This window comes from Danio aesculapii, chromosome 9, assembly GCF_903798145.1.
Source record: "Danio aesculapii chromosome 9, fDanAes4.1, whole genome shotgun sequence".
NCBI lineage: Eukaryota > Metazoa > Chordata > Actinopteri > Cypriniformes > Danionidae > Danio > Danio aesculapii.
In genome coordinates, this window is record NC_079443.1 from 17,124,599 (window position 1) to 17,143,976 (window position 19,378).

The window sequence follows — 19,378 nt, forward strand, 5'->3', positions numbered from 1 at the left end:
GTTTTTACAGGCTGTCAAAGTTTTATCACTTATTAGATAAAAAATACAGTTTTTCTCAGTGGCTTTGGTGCATTTCTCACAATACTACAATGCATTTCTCAAAACAATTAGTACAAACTGCAAAACCTAGTTGATAACCTGCAAAAGTGTGTCAATTGCTCAAAATGGATAGCTCATTCTTCAAAACCAAGTATTCATATCAATGAAAGTGTCAAGATGAAAAGTCCTGACACCATTGTTTATGAACAAGATAGTCAAATGGTTTTGTCAAGTTTTCATTATGACAGTTTACTCTATAAATGTTTTTCAATGCAAAAAAGTCAGATTTTGTTGACACTTCCTGAAAGTGCTCAAGACAGCACATATACTATTTGCACAGCCATTTGAAAACTACAGTAAAGATAGACATCACTGCATTTAGTGAGGTATCTGGAGTACAAGACACTGAATATGTATGTTTCACATTATTACTGCATTTGCTCTTTGCAATGCTAATTTATTCACAGCATTGTGCAAAAGAATAAATACACCCTTATTTACAACAAACATACACTTCCTTTGGGTAGAGCTGTGCACAACTGTAAACAATAGTGCAGTACATATTGGAACTGAACCTACAACATACATAGGTCTGTAAATCATTCATGAAACTGTTCAATTTAGAAGACATTTTCAGGGGGAAAAAAGGATTTAAATAGTTTTTATAAAATTAGCTTGACGGATTTTGACAACTAGTTCAACATTTTTGTATGTAATGACTCAAGTAATGAAATGAAGACTATTAGTTTTATATGGAATGACTATTCAGCATTCACAAGTTCAGTTAATTTTGACATATTACATAAGCGAATGACAATGTTCTAACCCTAACAGCAGAGAGTTGTATGAAAGCAGGTGATGCATGTCCAAAAGCATTTACAATTTGTTAGAAAGAATGAGAAACTGCTACTATCATGTGCACAAATGACTAATTGTTTTGAGAAATGCATTAACTGTTGTGCAAATGTAAATCGTGTTGTGAGAAATGCACCAAAGCCACTGAGAAAAACTAAATCATTCTAAAAGTGAACCTGGCTGTATAATTTCTCAACACCTTTACAGTTAGCACCTACTCACACTATGCTATCCGAACCATGCCCAGGCCCATTTCCCGGATCATTTGATAAGTGTGAGTGCTCTGAATCTGGCTTAGGCACGGTTCAATTGGCCGGCCCTGGCCCGGTTGGAAGAGGTGTGCCAGAGCCCGGTTCACTGAAAGCGAGACGTGACTTTTAAGGAACTGTTTCATATGCATTTATAAATCGTTCTTACTGTTCAATGAATGCAAACTGTCGTAGTTTATTGAAGACGCAAACTCCTCACTGCACGTAAGCTCCTAATACCTGCAGCACGAGTACTTTATGATTGTTTATGAGCGTCAAAAGTGGCTGATCTGTTCTGTGAAATATTTGACTTTGTGTCACTGCATATAAAATGGCTTAAACAACGATATAACTAAAGAAATCTCCACTGTGCTAAGTGAGAGCGCTTCTGACCAGTGCATCATCGATGACGTAAGCGTGCCCAGGCCCGAATGTAATGTGAGTGCGGGCCGTCGGGGGAGACGGGAGGGAGGACAAGCATGCTTTGGCCCGTTCAAGGCAACTGTACATAGTGTGAGTACACCCTTACAGCTGTGGTTTGATCTCTGCTGTTGTTTTACATTCAGAACGATTATTAGACCTTTAGTGTTATCTTTAGTTCTCTTCAAAATCTTTCATTTACAACTTCGGAAAACATTTCTAACACATTGAAAACATTATTGGTTATTACTATTATTTTTTTTTTTGTGTGTTGAACACAGAATAAGATATTTTGAAGAATGTTAAAAATGGGGATAAAATAAGCATTATAGAAGTTGATGGTTACATGTTTGTACCTTATTTAATGTACTTTTTTTTTTTCAAAATAACTTAATATAATATAATCAACTGAAAAAGGAACTCAAACAGGTGTTGGCAAGTGAAGAGTAAATGATGACAGACTTTTCAGTTTTGGGTAACTATCCCTTTAAGAACATGTTGTGAATATGGCATAGATTTGCTTAAGAATTGTTTGAGAACAATTAACAAAAATTACTGAATAGATGGAGGTGAATGATCCCCATTCTATTTTAGGTTTGGTACTGTAGTACAGTATAATTGAATGACCCTGGTTTGTTGATTTATTAAAAAATAATACATAGCTGATTTGTAGCTTTGCATCACCTTCCTGGGTGTGCATTTTATCTAAATATTCCAATGGCCTGTGGTCAATTGTTCCTTACTTAATGGTTTTAAATTGTTTCATTCTGAGATCCTGCATGTCGAATAGTAAACGATTGGCAAATACTGATAACTTGGTGAATATATACAGTATATACAAACACAGCAAAGAAAATAAGTACTGAACACGTCACCATTTTTTCAGAAAACATATTTCTAAAGGTGTTGATGTCACAGGGAAAAAGTATTGAAGAAAGGTAGATGTAAAAAGCAGTGAACGCCCAGACAGCAGCTAAAATCCCTCAGTAGTTATTCAGGAACCCTCTGCCCTTCGACATTGGATATTAATATTAGCTGCTTCAGTCCAACATATACATTTGCAGAATGATGAAAATGAAACCAGGGTGGACATTTTAGCAAGACAGTGATCCAAAGCACAGCCAATGAAACTCTCAAATGCTTTCAGATAAAGAAAATCAAGCTGTAGAATGGCCCAGCCAATCACCACTGACTTAAATCCAATATAACATACAATTAAAGATCAGATTTGATAGACGAGACCCACAGAACTTGTGACGTCAGAACAGAAAAAAAAAAACATATATACATACATTGATACTGCAATGGTGAGTTTATCTATGCATCTATTTAATAAATGTACAAATATAATCCAGTCTTATTAACTCCATAATTCAGTATTATTTGATTAAATTAAGTTTGAACAACAAAAAGATGGGGAAAAACTACACCTTTTGAATAAAACCAATTCCCCATGAGGCTTCTGCAGAATAATTAGCTTTTAAATAGAAGCGTTAATAATGTAAATCTTATTCTTTAGTGTAGATGACAGCATTCAAGACAGTTTTTAATGGTTTTTATCTTTGCTTAACTGCCAAGTCTGCAAATGTATGAACTGGATCTGTGCTGAAAATAATGCACTGATTGGAAAGTGTAATTCTGAACCTGATCGTGCTGGTGTGTTATTGAGATCTCGCTGCCCCACTGTGTTTGTGATCGCACGCGCACACACACACACACACACACACACACACACACACACACACACACAAACATACACTGAAGGAATTCACGTACCCTTGTCTGAAGATGAAATCAACTGTGACTGTGATTCATACCACCGTATCTGCATATTGCCAAAGGCCTTGTGTGTTTTTATGCAGTTTATTATTTTATTTTATGTTTGCTCATTTACACGTCTCTTCGGATTAAGTCATCATTTCTGCATCATTCCACTTCACTGTGCTGTTGTGATGCCACAAACACCAATTTAGCTGTCTGTTTGTTTTATCCCTGCAGTGACCTGGTGAATGGACTGGTGTCGCTGATGAACAGTAACATCAGTAGCCCTGTCAACCTGGTGAGTCATTTTTGAACTGTACTATAACATGATAAGTTGCATACTAGTGAGTAGTAGTGACAAATGTATTAATTTCTCAGTGAATATAGAAAATGTTTTGGTGCAGTTAAACAAAATCGCTTTATTAAACAGTTATATTCATTAAAATAAGAGTGTGGTCATATTTAGAAATAGAATGATAACTTCTCATAAACTTTCATTTCCTTTGCATTTGATGCGTTTGATCTCAACCACTCTCAGTGGCAGAGCAGATAAAAAACAAGACACTATAGTCCTTTTTTTTAATGGGAGGAGCTACTCTATGTCCCCCCTGTCTTCATGTTTCAGTTGAAATTGCGTCAAATATCAAATAAAAACTGCACACAGTAACCTGTTGGGTTTTATTATGTACACCTACCACAACCCTAACCCCTCACAGTAACCTGTTCGGTTTTATTAACATCTACACCTACCACAATCCTGACCCAACCTCACAGTAGCCTGTTGTGTTTTATTAACGTCTACACCTACACCAGCCCTAAACCCAACCTCACAGTAACCTGTTGTGTTTTATTAACATCTACACCTACGCCAGCCCCAAACCCAACCTCACAGTAACCTGATATGTTTTAATAGCGTCTACACCTACACCAGCCCTAAACCCAACCTCACAGTAACCTGATATGTTTTAATAGCGTCTACACCTACACCAGCCCTAAACCCAACCTCACAGTAACCTGTTGTGTTTTATTAACATCTACATCTACACCAGCCCTAAACCCAACCTCACAGTAACCTGTGTTTTTTAACATCTACATCTACACCAGCCCTAAACCCAACCTCACAGTAACCTGTTGTGTTTTATTAACATCTACACCTACGCCAGCCCTAAACCCAACCTCACAGTAACCTGATATGTTTTAATAGCGTCTACACCTACACCAGCCCTAAACCCAACCTCACAGTAACCTGTTGTGTTTTTTAACATCTACATCTACACCAGCCCTAAACCCAACCTCACAGTAACCTGTGTTTTTTAACATCTACATCTACACCAGCCCTAAACCCAACCTCACAGTAACCTGTTGTGTTTTATTAACATCTACACCTACACCAGCCCTAAACCCAACCTCACAGTAACCTGTTGTGTTTTATTAACATCTACACCTACACCAGCCCTAAACCCAACCTCACAGTAACCTGTTTTTTTTATTAACATCTACATCTACACCAGCCCTAAACCCAACCTCACAGTAACCTGTTATGTTTTATTAACATCTACACTTACACCAGCCCTGAACCCAACCTCACAGTAACCTGTTGTGTTTTTTTAACATCTACATCTACACCAGCCCTAAACCCAACCTCACAGTAACCTGTTGTGTATTACTAACGTCTACACCTACACCAGCCCTAAACCCAACCTCACAGTAACCTGTTGTGTTTTATTAACATCTACACCAACCCTAAACCCTGTTGTGTATTATTAACATCTACACCTACACCAGCCCTAAACCCAACCTCACAGTAACCTGATGTGTTTTAATAGCGTCTACACCTACCACAACCCTAATCCTAACCTCACAGTAACTTGTTGGGTTTTTTAACATCTACACCTACACCAGCCCTAAACCCAACCTCACAGTAACCTGTTGTGTTTTATTAGCATCCACATCAACACTAAACCCAACCTCACAGTAGCCTGTTGGGTTTTATTAACGTCTACACCATACCTGCCAACACTTGTTTTTCCTGGGACTCTCCCATATTTCAGACCCATCTCCCGCCCACCTCCCTTATTGCTCTGTCTCCCGGAACTTTGAAGCAGGTATGAAGATGGTTGTGCACCAAACCCACCGCACAACCATCTTCATACCTGCTTCCCAGTTTGCGCACACCTTCACCCTCGCTCTTCTGTTCGCGCGTTTTATTGTAGATGTGTTATTAACATCTACAACTACCACAATGCTAACCCAACCTCACAGTAATCTGTTGGTTTTTTTAACATCTACACTTACCACAACCCTAACCCCAACCTACTTGTTGTGTAACTCTCCCACTTGGAGGTCTCTTGTCTGCAGTGATACCTACTTTATTCCTGTGTGTTGCCTTAGTCTTGCATTTAATTAAACCATCAGCACTTCTCACTGGGCTGAACTACTTGGCCCAGTGTGCCCACTCTGTGTGCATCCCCTATGAATGTGGCAGTAAGACCTGCTGATCTCTTCCAGGGAAATCCAGAGGAACACACCATCTTGGAGTTTGCGCAGCTCATCAAGAGTCTAGTTGGTCAGTAGAAATATAATAAAATCAATGTGGTGGAGTCTTATAATGAATGATTAAATGAACACCACACTACTGCCTGTCTCCTCAGCGAGCCGCAGTCATATTCAGTTCCTTCCAGAAGCGCAGGATGATCCACAGAGGAGACGGCCAGACATCCGCAAGGCCAAACTGCTGCTGGGCTGGGAACCTGTGGTGGGTGATGATGATTATTATTGATGACTACTGAGCACAGTTTACTTATTTAACACATATGTGAGCTGTGGGAAAAAAAATAAAAGAACACTTGGAAATTCTGTTTTTGTGGATGTACAATTGACCCTTCGCTAAACCTCGCCCTCCTTAGTTACTGTTATTACACCTGTCAAGCTTTCGTGCCTGGCACGTCCATTAAATATGTATGCGCCAGGACACTGCCAGGGATATAATTAGTCATTTTTGGTGAAACAGGTGAGATATCAGAGAAAGCCAGATAAAAAAAACTGCAGTATGCATTTTCAGCGGTGTATTCAGGACATAATAGGCAACCGATTAGAAAATATTTTATCAAAATTGAAGCTAGCTTAGCCTAGCCACCTGATTCGCTGACCATTCAACAGCTTAGTTCATACACAGCAGGAGAGGAGAAATTTAAAAATAATCTAATAATAACTAATTAACTGTGATTTCTCTTTTTTTAGCCAAAAATAGCATTACTAACCACCGAGGAACACGCATGGACAGTGCCTCTATATAATTAATTCATAGAAAGAACAGCCAAAAGGGGAAATTGATGGATTTGTGCCAAAAATTAGCATCAATGACCCATAACAATCTACAGCAGGGGTGTCCAAACTCGGTCCTGGAGGGCCGGTGTCCTGCATAGTTTAGCTCCAACTTCCTTCAACACACCTGCCTGAAGTTTCTAGTATACCTAAAAACAGCTTGATTAGCTGGTCCAGGTGGTGTTCAATCGAGGTTGGAACTAAAATATGCAGGACACTGACCCTCCAGGACCGAGTTTGGACACCCCTGCTCTACAGTATCTGTTGACATGTAATCCAAATATTCGTAGCTTGAAACAGATGGAAATATAATTACTATTAGTATGACTACTATGGCGAGGGCTTAAATGGTGCAGTGCCCATAATATCGAGCAAAAAAAAAACAGCTGGGAAACATAACCTGCTTTGTATTTTTGCGGGAAACACCGTTAAAATCTTTTTACGGTAAGAGTGTGTGAGTATTTGCCGTCTATCACTGAATGTGTCAGGAATATCAAAACAAAAACCAACTAACCACGCTCTTTTAGCGCCCCTCACCAGAGCTTGATCCACGCTGGTGTTTCTCCCCTTGGGTTTTAGGTTTTGGAAAGGGAAAAAAATTCCCACCACCTGTCCAAACTTTTAGAATGCCGGGTATCAGATTTACACAGTCCAATAGGCACTATCCTTTGGCTTGTTTCCCTTGCTCGAAAGCTTGACAGAGCTCCTGCGCTTAGCTACGGTTGCTAAGCCACGATTGGTGTGTGGCGGTTTTTCGGGTGTGGCTTAGCGAAGGGTCAATTTAAAGTTATGCGTCTAAGTAAAATGTAACAAAAAGGTGCCATGTTTTAACTTCAGAAAAGTTCATTTTTAATGTTAAATGAAAGCATTTGTTATTCTGGGTCCATGCACAAAGCATATAATTGGTTTCCTCTTTTTTGCTTTCAAGACTAAATCTAACAAACGGTTCATCTGTATCAAATTTAAACCTTCTCACGAACAAAATTTTATTTTTTCCCATTGTTTATTTTTGTTTAGTCACATTTTGTTTTTACACACAATGAAATGCGATAAAAACCAAAAGGATAAACAGCTTTAAAATTTGTTTTCTGTTTTGACTGGAATTATACACGCTCCCTCTCAGCTGATTGGTCGACCAAACCGCTGTGCCATCATCAGCTGTTCCTCCATTTGTGCAGCAGAATAACATCTCAATTTATGGGCTTCTCATAACTTCGCCAACATGTGCTTGCATTAAAAATATTATTTTATATCATACTAAGCATCTTAGCATGTCATCTCTTTTATTTTGCGGGCAGCTCTCATAATCTGTGGTAAAACTGTGTCACATTGCACAGCATGGAGCGAATAAATTTGTAATGACCAGCAGACTCGACTTTAGTGTAGGCCTAATATATATGCAACAGCCATAAATTAAATAAGATGAGTAATGTTACATATCCGTAACATTTAGTATGATGATGTTATGTCATTCGCAATCTCAGTAGCAAATCTTAATGAATGAGTGATTGATTCAAACGAATCGGTTAAATAAACGAATCGTTTAGTAATACAATCACTTGCTGCCACCTGCTGCCATTTTCAGAATCCAACTATCATGTTGTCGATCACCTCTGTGATCAGAATATTATGTTTGAATTGAATTTTATTAAGTTTAATTTTGCGTTTATTATCTAGTTTAACTTTAGATGCAGATACTTTACCACTTACGCAGCACAATAATGCTATAGAAGTCACTTTTTTATTTGTTTTCAGCTTATATTATTCTGATTAAATGACTAACAAGAACATTATATTTAAAGCGAAATTTAGATTCATTGGAAAAAATCCAAACCTCATCAAAAACAAATTGACATTTGATACTATAAATACTGTAAAAATACTGTAAAAATACTAAAAATAATCTTTCTGACTCTATTATTCCAAGTGTTATTTCACATATTTTATCTGTTCTTAGCAACACTCTTCCTATTTTATGTTATAATGGCTATTAAAATTTACCCATTGGTTGGGCATGCTGTTGTTATCACTATTGTGAGTCATTTGGAGAGTACAAATGAGGTATCCAGTTTTTTACATCATGCCCATTTCATGTGACAATGTTTTTTTAATGGCATCACAAATGAGTACTTCTAATCACTAAAACAACAGCACTTTTAGCTTGGCGGTATATCTTGCATTTAAGAATAATAACCAAACGATACACACTATTGTATTAATAAAGTACATACAGTGCATCTAGAAAGTATTTATAGCGATTCACTTTTTTCCACATTTTTTTATGTTACAGCCTTATTCCAAAATAGAATAAATTCATTTATTTCCTCAAACTTCTACACACAATACCCCATAATGACAATGTGAAAAAAGATTTTAAAAATCAAAAACCTGAAAAATCACATGTACATTAGTATTCACAGCCTTTGCTCAATACTTTGTTGATGCACCTTTGGCAGCAATTACAGCTTCAAGTCTTTTTGAATATGATGCCACAACCTTGGCACAACTGTCTTTGGGAATTTGTGCCCAGTCCTCTTTGCAGTACCTCTCAAACTCTATCAGGTTGGATGGGAAGTGACAGTGCACAGCCATTTTTTTAGATCTCGCCAGCTGCTATTCAATAGGATTTAGGTCTGTGCTCTGGCTGGGCCGTTCAAGGACATTCACCAAGTTGTTGTGAAGCCACTCCATTGATATTTTGATGGTGTGCTTTGGGTCATTGTCCCTCTGGAAGATGAACCGTTGCCTCAGTCTGAGGTTAAGAGCACTCTGAAGCAGATTTTCATTCAGGATGTCTCTGTACATTACTGCATTCATGTTTCCCTCTATCCTGACTAGTCTTCCAGTTCCTGCTGCTGAAAAACATCTCCACAGCATGATGCTGCCACCACCATGCTTCATTGTAGGTATGGTATTTGCCTGGTGATGAGCGGTGCTTGGTTTTCTCCTAACGTAACGCCTGGCATTCACTCCATAGAGTTCAATTTTAGTCTCATCAGACCAGAGAAGTTTGTTTCTTATGGTCTGAGAGTCCTCCAGATGCCTTTTGATAAATTCCAGGAGAGGAGTGGCTTCTGTCTGGTTACTCTACCATACAGGCCTGATTAGTGGATGGATCGTTGATTGCTGCACAGATAGTTGTTCTTCTGTAAGGTTTTCTTCTCTCCACAGAAAAATGCTGGAGCTCAGACATAGTAACCATCGAGTTATTGATCACCACCCTGACTAAGGTCCTTCTCCCCCGGGCACTTAAATGGCCGGCCAGCTCTAGGAAGAGTCCTGGTGGTTCCAAACATCTTCCACTTACGGATGATGGAGGCCACTGTGCTCATTGGAACTTTCAGATCAGCAGAATTTTTTCTGTAACCTTCCCCAGCCTTGTGCCTCGAGACAATCCTGTCTCGGAGGTCTACAGACAATTCCTTTTTCTTCATGCTTGGTTTGTGCTTTGACATGCACCATCAACCCTGGGACCTTATATAGACAGGTGTATGCCTTTTTAAATAATGTCCAATGAACTGAATTTACTACAGGTGAACTCCAATTAAGCTGCTGAAACATCTCAAGAATGATCAGTGCAAACAGAATGTATCTGAGCTCAATTTAGCGCTTCACAGCAAGGCTGTGAATACTTGTTACATGTGATTTTTCAGGGTTTTTTTATTTTTAATAAATTTGCAACAATTTCAAAAAATCTTTTTTTCACATTTTCATTATGGGGTATTGTGTGTAGAATTTTGAGGAAATAAATAAATTTAATCCATTTTGCAATAAGGCTGTAAAATAAAAAAAAATGTGGAAAAAGTGAAGCGCTATGAATACTTTCCAGATGCACTGTAAGATGAACAACTACAGAAGAAAGACTTGTGCATCAGTGTCAGTTCCTTAATACTCCAAAAATTGATCACTTTTCTAGTTGTTAAAAGGTAACCTTGCAAAACTGAGGAACAGCTGATGATGGCACGGTTTGATGTTTCGTCAACCAATCAGCGGAGAGGGGACGTGTATAATTCCCGCCCACACAGAGAACAAATTTTGAAGCTGTTTATTCCTTTTGGTTTAATTGCATTTCCATTTTGTGTGTAAAAACAAAATGTGATGAAAATAAAAATAAATTATTGGAAAAACTAAATATTTTTGTTCGTGAGAAGGTTTAAATTTGGCATAAACAAGACGTTTATTTGTTTTTCCGTATTTAGTCAAGTAATCAAATTACTTATTAATAAGTTACTTTTTTATAAAAAGTAATTGGAACTTAATTTGTAATGATGTAAATTATGTAATTGGTAATTAATTACATTTTGAAGTAACTTACCCAACACTGGTGCTTGGATATAATATAACGATACAAACAATTCACTACGATGTCTTTTGTGTGTCTGGAGGTCCCACTGGAGGAAGGCTTGAACAAAACCATCCAGTACTTCAGCCGAGAGCTGGAGCATCAAGCCAACAATCAGTACATCCCCAAACCCCAAGCTGCCCGCATGAAGAAAGGAAGACCCAGACACAACTGAAGACACAGCTTCATCTCAGGGATGCTGGATACGGAGGACTTTAGACATCCGGCAGCCACTTTACCAACTCCCACTAACAGATACGTCTTTTTGGCAGAGGGGGGATAAGAGAAGTTTTTCTGATGTTTTTCAGTCGTATGTGCCTCAAAATTATCCAATTTACAGACTTTGCCTTGCACTTTGGTTTGTCAGTCGTCTGTCTGTCTGTGTGTGTGTCTGTTATTTAAAGCAAGCTTAGGTCTTCATGTGCGTTTTTTGTTATGTTTACATTCTCTGCTGTTTTAATTGATGTGATCAGTTTTTTTTTTCTAGGATCATCATCGAAGCTAAAGATGTTTTCGTTTTTTTTTTTAAAGGACACCTGTTGAAAATCTTGGAAGTCAGAGATTGAGAATTATTTAAAGTGTGTTTTGATGCCAGGAAACCTCAGTTCTGAGGACACGGATGAAAGAAAAGCTTTGGAAAATATTTCTTTCTGCTTTAATCTTTGTGACAACTTTGAGCAAAAATCTGTTGTTACCTTGTGAAACTTCATACTGAACTTTGATCTTATAATGGATTTCAGGTGAAAAGAATATTTTAATAAAATATTTACTGTGAGTTTTTACTGTATTCCCCTTTTAATCTTGTTTTTCTTAGCTTTTCCTTTGTAAAACTAAGAACACTTGGAAATTATGTTTTGAGTTTAAAAAAAAATACATTGTGTGTGTGTGTGTGTGTGTGCGTGTGTGTGTGTGTGTGTGTGTATATACAGTATATATATATATACACGGATGAAAGAGGAGGCATTAAAGATGAAGCCAAATTTTTTGATGATTTTTGGCATTCCTGCAAGAACGCTTTCTTTGCCATTCCAGATGACTTTATTAATAAGTTATTTGAGTCAGTGCACCGATGGATTGGATGCAGTCCTCCAAACTCATTGGAGTCATACACAATATTAATTCTGTTTCCACTGCACAATGACTTTATATTCTATACTGGACATTATTTCTGTTAAATGACAAGACTTTTGTCTAAGCATAGTCAGACCTTACTGTCCTAATTAAATAATTAAAAATCAAGGCATGATCATATTTTATTTTGATAAAATAATAGTAATTTAGAGGCCTTTGCCTTTCATATAAGCCACTTCTAATACCAAATGATCTACTAGAAGTCAAGTTATTATTTGTTGTTCCTAATACTTGAAGGCGACAAAACTTTTGTCAGGTATATGTATATATATGTAATGAACCTTATTGACATTTATGTCCGTCAGAAAAACACCACACACGCAATAATGTACAAAAGAAAAATACTTTATTTACTTTAAGAACAAGGGCCATTTAGATGCGGGTACCAGGGCGAGAAATACAGACGTCATAGACTACACGCGATTATCACGCCCCTTTCTTTACACACAGTGAGTTCACCACATCACTACAACAGTGTTTCAAATAGCACCCAACACCTCAATCTACACTGCACACAAAATTAAGGCGCATCCCCTATAATCATGTATCCCCCTCACCCGCCTCCCGCACTAATCGCCTTTCACGCACACAAACACAGTCCACGTACAACAGGAATAAACACAAATAAAGGTTTAAAACTACTTCCCTTCACACAGCCTTTGAGAACCAGCTAAGGAGAAAGGAACCAGCGTTATCCCACGGAGCAGGACAGGGCGCACGTCCACGATCACACAGGCCCGTTGTAAGATTCGTCCGTCCGCTGCTAGGAGGCGTGGCCAGGATGCTCAGTCGGTTCATTCATAAAATGTGGAGAAGGCGGGGCTAGACTCCACGGTTTACCCACCAACATAGGACTGGGTCAAAAGAGAGGCTTAAACCGAGGTAGTGGGCAGCTAAACATTTATTATCCCCCCCTAACTCAACTATCTCACATAGGAAGCCCTGTCTAGCTAACTATCTTCATCTTCGGAGGGCATATTGCCCCCTAGAGACAGCTCAGCAGAACCCACAACTCACCACCTCGGAGCTCGAGTCTTTTTCCCGCACACCTTTTTAAAGAGTCTCATCATAAGCGGTCCACAGGTGAATCCACTCAGTAAAGTCACATGGTCCTGCGATCTCAACATTCCACACTATTCCCTCCTTCTTCAGAAGAACTCGTCCTCGAGTGAAGATGATAATCTTTAGCCCATGCTGGTAATTTCTTCAGTCGCACAGGGCGAGCATTCTCTGCACTCGGCACTGCAGCCGCTCTCCCATCATCTCCACTATCATTTACTGGTACGCTTGTCAATTCCAACGAGGACTCAGTCTGTGACACCAACTGAAATGGTGAATTTGGTTGATGACCCACGTCAGCATTCCTCACAGAGATGCACTGTCCCTCTGTATTCGGTCCCCCCTCAGATACCTCCAGGGAGGGGTTAAGAAGGGTGGCTTGATCAACCAATGTTTGTAGTGGTGATTGTCCAGAGCCGTTAGCCTCCCCCAACCGCTCTGAAATAAATTGAGACACACATGGTTTTAAACGATTGTAATGAACCACTACCGTCGCACCCCCCTTTATTGGCTGAATTTGATACAACACATCAGACAGTCGCTCTATCACTTTAAAAGGGCCCTTATAATTACGCTGTAACTTAAAACACACACCCTTTTTCTTAGCCCTGTTCCGGACCCAAACAAGCTCCCCCACTGAATAATATTGTACTTGAGCCCTGAAATCAAACAGCTTTTTCTGCTGAGAAGAAGCCTGTAACTGATGTTGCTGTACTGCTTCTACAACTGTAGACAAAGTCTCTGCCATTCGTTGTACAAACTCATTAGGAGAATCAAACGCCTCTTCAAAATTCATGTTCAACATAATGTCAACAGGCAGTACCATTTCCCTCCCAAACACCACTTTATAAGGTGTAAATGCAGTGGTTGCATGAACACTGCTACGATAAGCCATCATGACATACGGCAGCAACAAATCCCAATTTTGTTGATTATTATCCACAAAAAGTGATAACATGGATAGCAAAGTCCTATTAAAACGCTCAATAAGTCCATCTGACTGAGGATGGTAAGGGGTCGTACGGGTTTTATTGATCTCCAATAACCTACAAACTTCCTGAAAAAGAAAAGACTCAAATTTCGCCCCTGGTCAGAATGAAGACTTCGAGGGACACCATAACGGCACACCCACTCCTCAACTAAGACTTTAGCTATAGACTGTGCTTCTTGATTTGGTAGAGGAAATTCTTCAGTCCATTTTGAAAAGTAATCGCCTACCACCAAAATATACCGATTTTTGTCCCTCGTTTCAGGGAGTGGTCCCAATATATCCAAAGCAATACGTTCATAAGGGCGAGAAGCAAATGAAGGACACAGTGGCGCTCGAGGACTACGAGATGGAAGCTTTCGTGAGGCACACTCTAAACACCCACTACGCCATCTTCTTACATCTGCAAACCAACCTGGCCAGTAAAAACGATCTTTAACTTTTCCTTGCAGTTTTTGTACTCCTAAATGGCCCCCAGTAGCTGTATTATGCAACATTGTAAGAACTTTTGGTACCAAACACTTCCGAAGCACCACCTGCACTTTACCAGCTGCATCTGAATTTTGTGGAGGAATACGAACCAATAATTGGTCCTGTACCTGAAGCTGATCCCACACTACTGCAAATTTTTGCACCTCTGCATGGTTTCTAAGTTGCCCACGATCTTCCAAAGTCGTTAGTAATTGCAACACCTGACTTAGCTCCTGGTCCTCCTTTTGTAACTTAATCAGGTCATCTTCCACACTTTCTGTAGACAGTGTTTCTGGAGTCAAACCAGTCACATGCACAATTCTAACAGGGCAAGACTCTGAACCCACCTTATCACCCTGATCCACCATCTCATCTGAAACAAAGTTCAAGGCTGGCAGCCTCGATAAGGCATCGGCATTTGCATGCTGCTTACCTGGATTATGAACAATCTTATATTGAAAATTTGCTAGCTGTTCCAACCACCGAGCAAGCTGTCCTTCGATTCCTTGAAAATTATGTAGCCATCTCAAAGAATTATGATCCGTACGCAACACAAACTCTGCACCTAAAAGATAATGTTTGAAATGTTTTGTAAATGTTACCATACTCAATAACTCCTTTTTTGTTGTTGCATATTTACGTTCTTGCTTTGTAAGGGACCGGCTTGCATAAGCTACTACTCGCTCTACCCCTCCGTCTGCTTGGGACAACACAGCCCCAATTCCCACCTCAGAAGCATCTGTATCCAATATAAATTGTTTTGCAGGATCTGGGTATGCTAAAACTGGTGCTGATATAAGGCATGACTTAAGGGCCACAAATGCTCGTTGACAGTCATCTCCCCAATGAAATTTTCGCCCTTTTTCGGTCAATTGATGGAGTGGACGAGCAATTTCAGCAAAACTCTTTATAAAGCGACGGTAGTATGAGGCTAAGCCCAAAAACGCACGCACCTCAGTCTGATTTCTTGGGACTGGCCACCCCCTAACTGCTTCAATCTTTGAAGGGTCCGCCTTAACCCCTTCAGATGAAATTATGTGCCCTAAATAAGACACCTGCTTTGCAAATAAATTGCATTTAGATGGTTTCACCTTTAAATTCGCCTCATGTAACTTCCTAAAACTTGTTCCAAACGCCCTAGATGTTCTTGGAATGTTTTTCCAAAGACAATAATATCATCCAGATATACCAAACAAGTGGTCCACTGAAGATCTGCTAAAACAAGATCCATTAATCTTTGGAAAGTAGAAGGAGAGTTACATAAGCCATAACTTAAAACATTAAATTCAAATAGGCCTTGTCGTGTTATAAAAGCTGTTTTTGGTTTATCCTTTGAATCGATCTCCACCTGCCAATAACCACTTGCTAAATCAAGTGTGGAAAACCATCTAGCCTTGGCTAGACTATCTAGGGCATCATCTATCCTAGGAAGGGGGTAAGCATCTTTCTGGGTTACCTCATTAAGCTTCCTATAGTCGATACAAAAACGTAGACTACCGTCTTTTTTTCTAACTGGTACCACTGGGGCAGCCCAGGGGCTACAGGAAGGCTGAATGATCCCATTATCTAACATCTGCGTTATATGGTCTGTCACTTCCTGCTGCAAATGAAGGGGAACACGACGGGGAGCAATCTTAATTGGTGGGGCAGCCCCTGTATCAATTTGGTGATTGACTAATTTTGTTCTACCCAAATCAGTATCCCCAGTGCTAAAAAGTTCTTTATAGCACTCTAATACCTCTCGAATTACATGCATCTGAACCGCACTGAACCCCCTTGTGTCCAATCCAAAATGGGAGATCAGGGCGCCCGCCGACCACGAAGCCCCAACATACTTTTCCTGCTCTACTTCTTCTGCCCCTTCCCCCACCTCAATATTTGTAGACAGGATCCCAATTTTCATACAGTCATGAAGAGTGTGGGCCTCTTCAGTTACGTTAATCACTCGAACTGGCATAATTGCAGCAGTCACTGAGCATACTACACATGCTACCAACACATCACAATGACGGGATAAAGAATGGCCGGGCTCCAACATACCTATTATTTTTCCTGATGGTGCTCCCTCAACTGAACCCTGAATTAATACTTCACTGCGTGGGGGTATCCGGGTATCTCCACGAACTACCACTGGCAGTGATGAGACTGCAAAATCCGCTTGTAACTGTAAAGAAATTTTTTTTCCCATCAAATAACAGCATAATTCATTCAGGTCTATTTTAGCCCCAAATTTTAATAAAAAATCACTCCCCAATAACACCTCTCCAGAACTAATATCTGCCACTACAAAATCAGTTACTACAGCCAAAGAGTCAAATTGACAGGTTGTTGTCCATCTGCCCACTACATCTTATCCCCATTGGCCACTGACAAACTGCCATTATACTGCTTTAAATCAGTTCCTCCACCTGTCGCTTCCACCCAGAACTGTTTGGGTACAATTGATACTTGTGCTCCTGTATCAATTAAAAGGCGTGTATGCACCCCCCCAACCTTGCCAACCAAATAAACCCCTGTTGTTCCCGACTGTGGCTCCTTTACCTCTCCCATCATAGACGCAGTACGAAGAGGGGCGGGCACTTGGTCTACCGCGCCCGCCCCTTCCCGTTTCCCGACACGTATGGACAATCTTTCTTAAAGTGACGAGTACAACCACACTCCCAGCAAGCCTCAGTCTTCTGCTGATCCCCTCGGGCATTGTCAGTTTTAAAGGTTCTCGTATCACGCCGATTAAATACGCTGTCACTCTGTGAAACTGGCCTAGAGGACTCAGTCAGTGTCAGATCTTGTAGCATTTTAACTGTGCTCTGCAGATTTTTAACTTCTTGTCGCAGCCCTTCTACCATAGTTACTAACGCTTGCATTTGCCCATCTCTTACAGTTCCCATACTTTCATTTATAACGCCACAAACTTTCGCATTCGGGGGGGCTGCGTTTCTTTCAAGGTCTCTAATTAACTCCAATTCGGACACCAGGTTAATTGCGCCCTCTAAAGTGGCTGGCTTAACACTGCGCAAATGAATTCGTGTATCAGCGCTGTCTATGTTGGCGATAAAATGATCTCGAGCCAATAAATCTCTCGTAGTGCTATCTACAGAGGGGTATGCTTTCATAATTAGGCGTCTTAGGGAGTTACCAAACTCCCGTGCCGTTTCAGTCGGCTGCCTCTTACGAGAAGAAAAGCTTACTCGATTCCAATCAGCACTTTCACACGGCTCTAAGCATTTGCTCATTGCTGACTTTAATTGTGAAAAATTTCGCCGAGCTTCATCAGGCAACCCACAATAAAGATCTCGCGCACGACCGGAAAGCAACAGGGACATAAACTTTAATTTAAGTTCATCATCCCACCCATTTATCCCCGCAGCCATCTCAAACTGATCTGCCCAATCTGACCATTCGCGCCCTGTCCCTGTGAATGTCTCGGGCATAAAAACAGGACGGGGTGCAGCATTCATCTGCACGGGAATGTCACCATTTAATACAGGCACGGTGTTACTGCCGCTCGCACCTTCCGACTGTGGTTCTGACATCCTGACGGACACTGAACAAAAATGTCAATAAGTTTTCAAATAATCAATTTACTGCTTATCCCCACCGCTGCCGCCAGTGTAATGAACCTTATTGACATTTATGTCCGTCAGAAAAACACCACACACGCAATAATGTACAAAAGAGAAATACTTTATTTACTTTAAGAACAAGGGCCATTTAGATGCGGGTACCAGGGCGAGAAATACAGACGTCATAGACTACACGCGATTATCACGCCCCTTTCTTTACACACAGTGAGTTCACCACATCACTACAACAGTGTTTCAAATAGCACCCAACACCTCAATCTACACTGCACACAAAATTAAGGCGCATCCCCTATAATCATGTATCCCCCTCACCCGCCTCCCGCACTAATCGCCTTTCATGCACACAAACACAGTCCACGTACAACAGGAATAAACACAAATAAAGGTTTAAAACTACTTCCCTTCACACAGCCTTTGAGACCCAGCCAAGGAGAAAGGAACCAGCGTTATCCCACGGAGCAGGACAGGGCGCACGTCCACGATCACACAGGCCCGTTGTAAGATTCGTCCGTCCGCTGCTAGGAGGCGTGGCCAGGATACTCAGTCGGTTCATTCATAAAATGTGGAGAAGGCGGGGCTAGACTCCACGGTTTACCCACCAACATAGGACTGGGTCAAAAGAGAGGCTTAAACCGAGGTAGTGGGCAGCTAAACATTTATTATCCCCCCCTAACTCAACTATCTCACATAGGAAGCCCTGTCTAGCTAACTATCTTCATCTCCGGAGGGCATATTGCCCCCTAGAGACAGCTCAGCAGAACCCACAACTCACCACCTCGGAGCTCGAGTCTTTTTCCCGCACACCTTTTTTAAAGAGTCTCATCATAAGCGGTCCACAGGTGAATCCACTCAGTAAAGTCACATGGTCCTGCGATCTCAACATTCCACATATATATAACTATATGTATATAATTATATTAATTTTATTTATTTAAAGTATTATAAAGGCTGCATTTTTTTTTTATCAAAATACAGTATTTATTTAATAAGCTGACTTGGCCCTCAAGAAACATTTCTACTTTTACAGTCATTTTAGTTTGTAGTTTAAAAAAAAAAGATTAATTTACTTTAAAAACAATCTGTTTTTTACACGTTATTATAAAACAGGTAGCACTTAAAGTTAAACATATTTAAACTTGAAGTTATAAAACAAGGT

The 19,378-nt window shown here is 40.0% G+C and overlaps 1 protein-coding gene across 1 annotated transcript; it reads left to right on the forward strand.

Annotated features, from left to right (window-relative positions):
- The first annotated feature begins 3,540 nt into the window (after window positions 1-3,540).
- LOC130234619 (UDP-glucuronic acid decarboxylase 1-like) lies at window positions 3,541-11,164 on the forward strand. Its single transcript, XM_056464861.1, has 4 exons — window positions 3,541-3,621; window positions 5,832-5,889; window positions 5,975-6,078; window positions 11,033-11,164. Exons 1-4 carry the CDS (start codon window positions 3,589-3,591, stop codon window positions 11,162-11,164), a joined length of 327 nt encoding a protein of 108 aa, XP_056320836.1. The 5' UTR covers window positions 3,541-3,588.
- The last annotated feature ends 8,214 nt before the right edge of the window (window positions 11,165-19,378 follow it).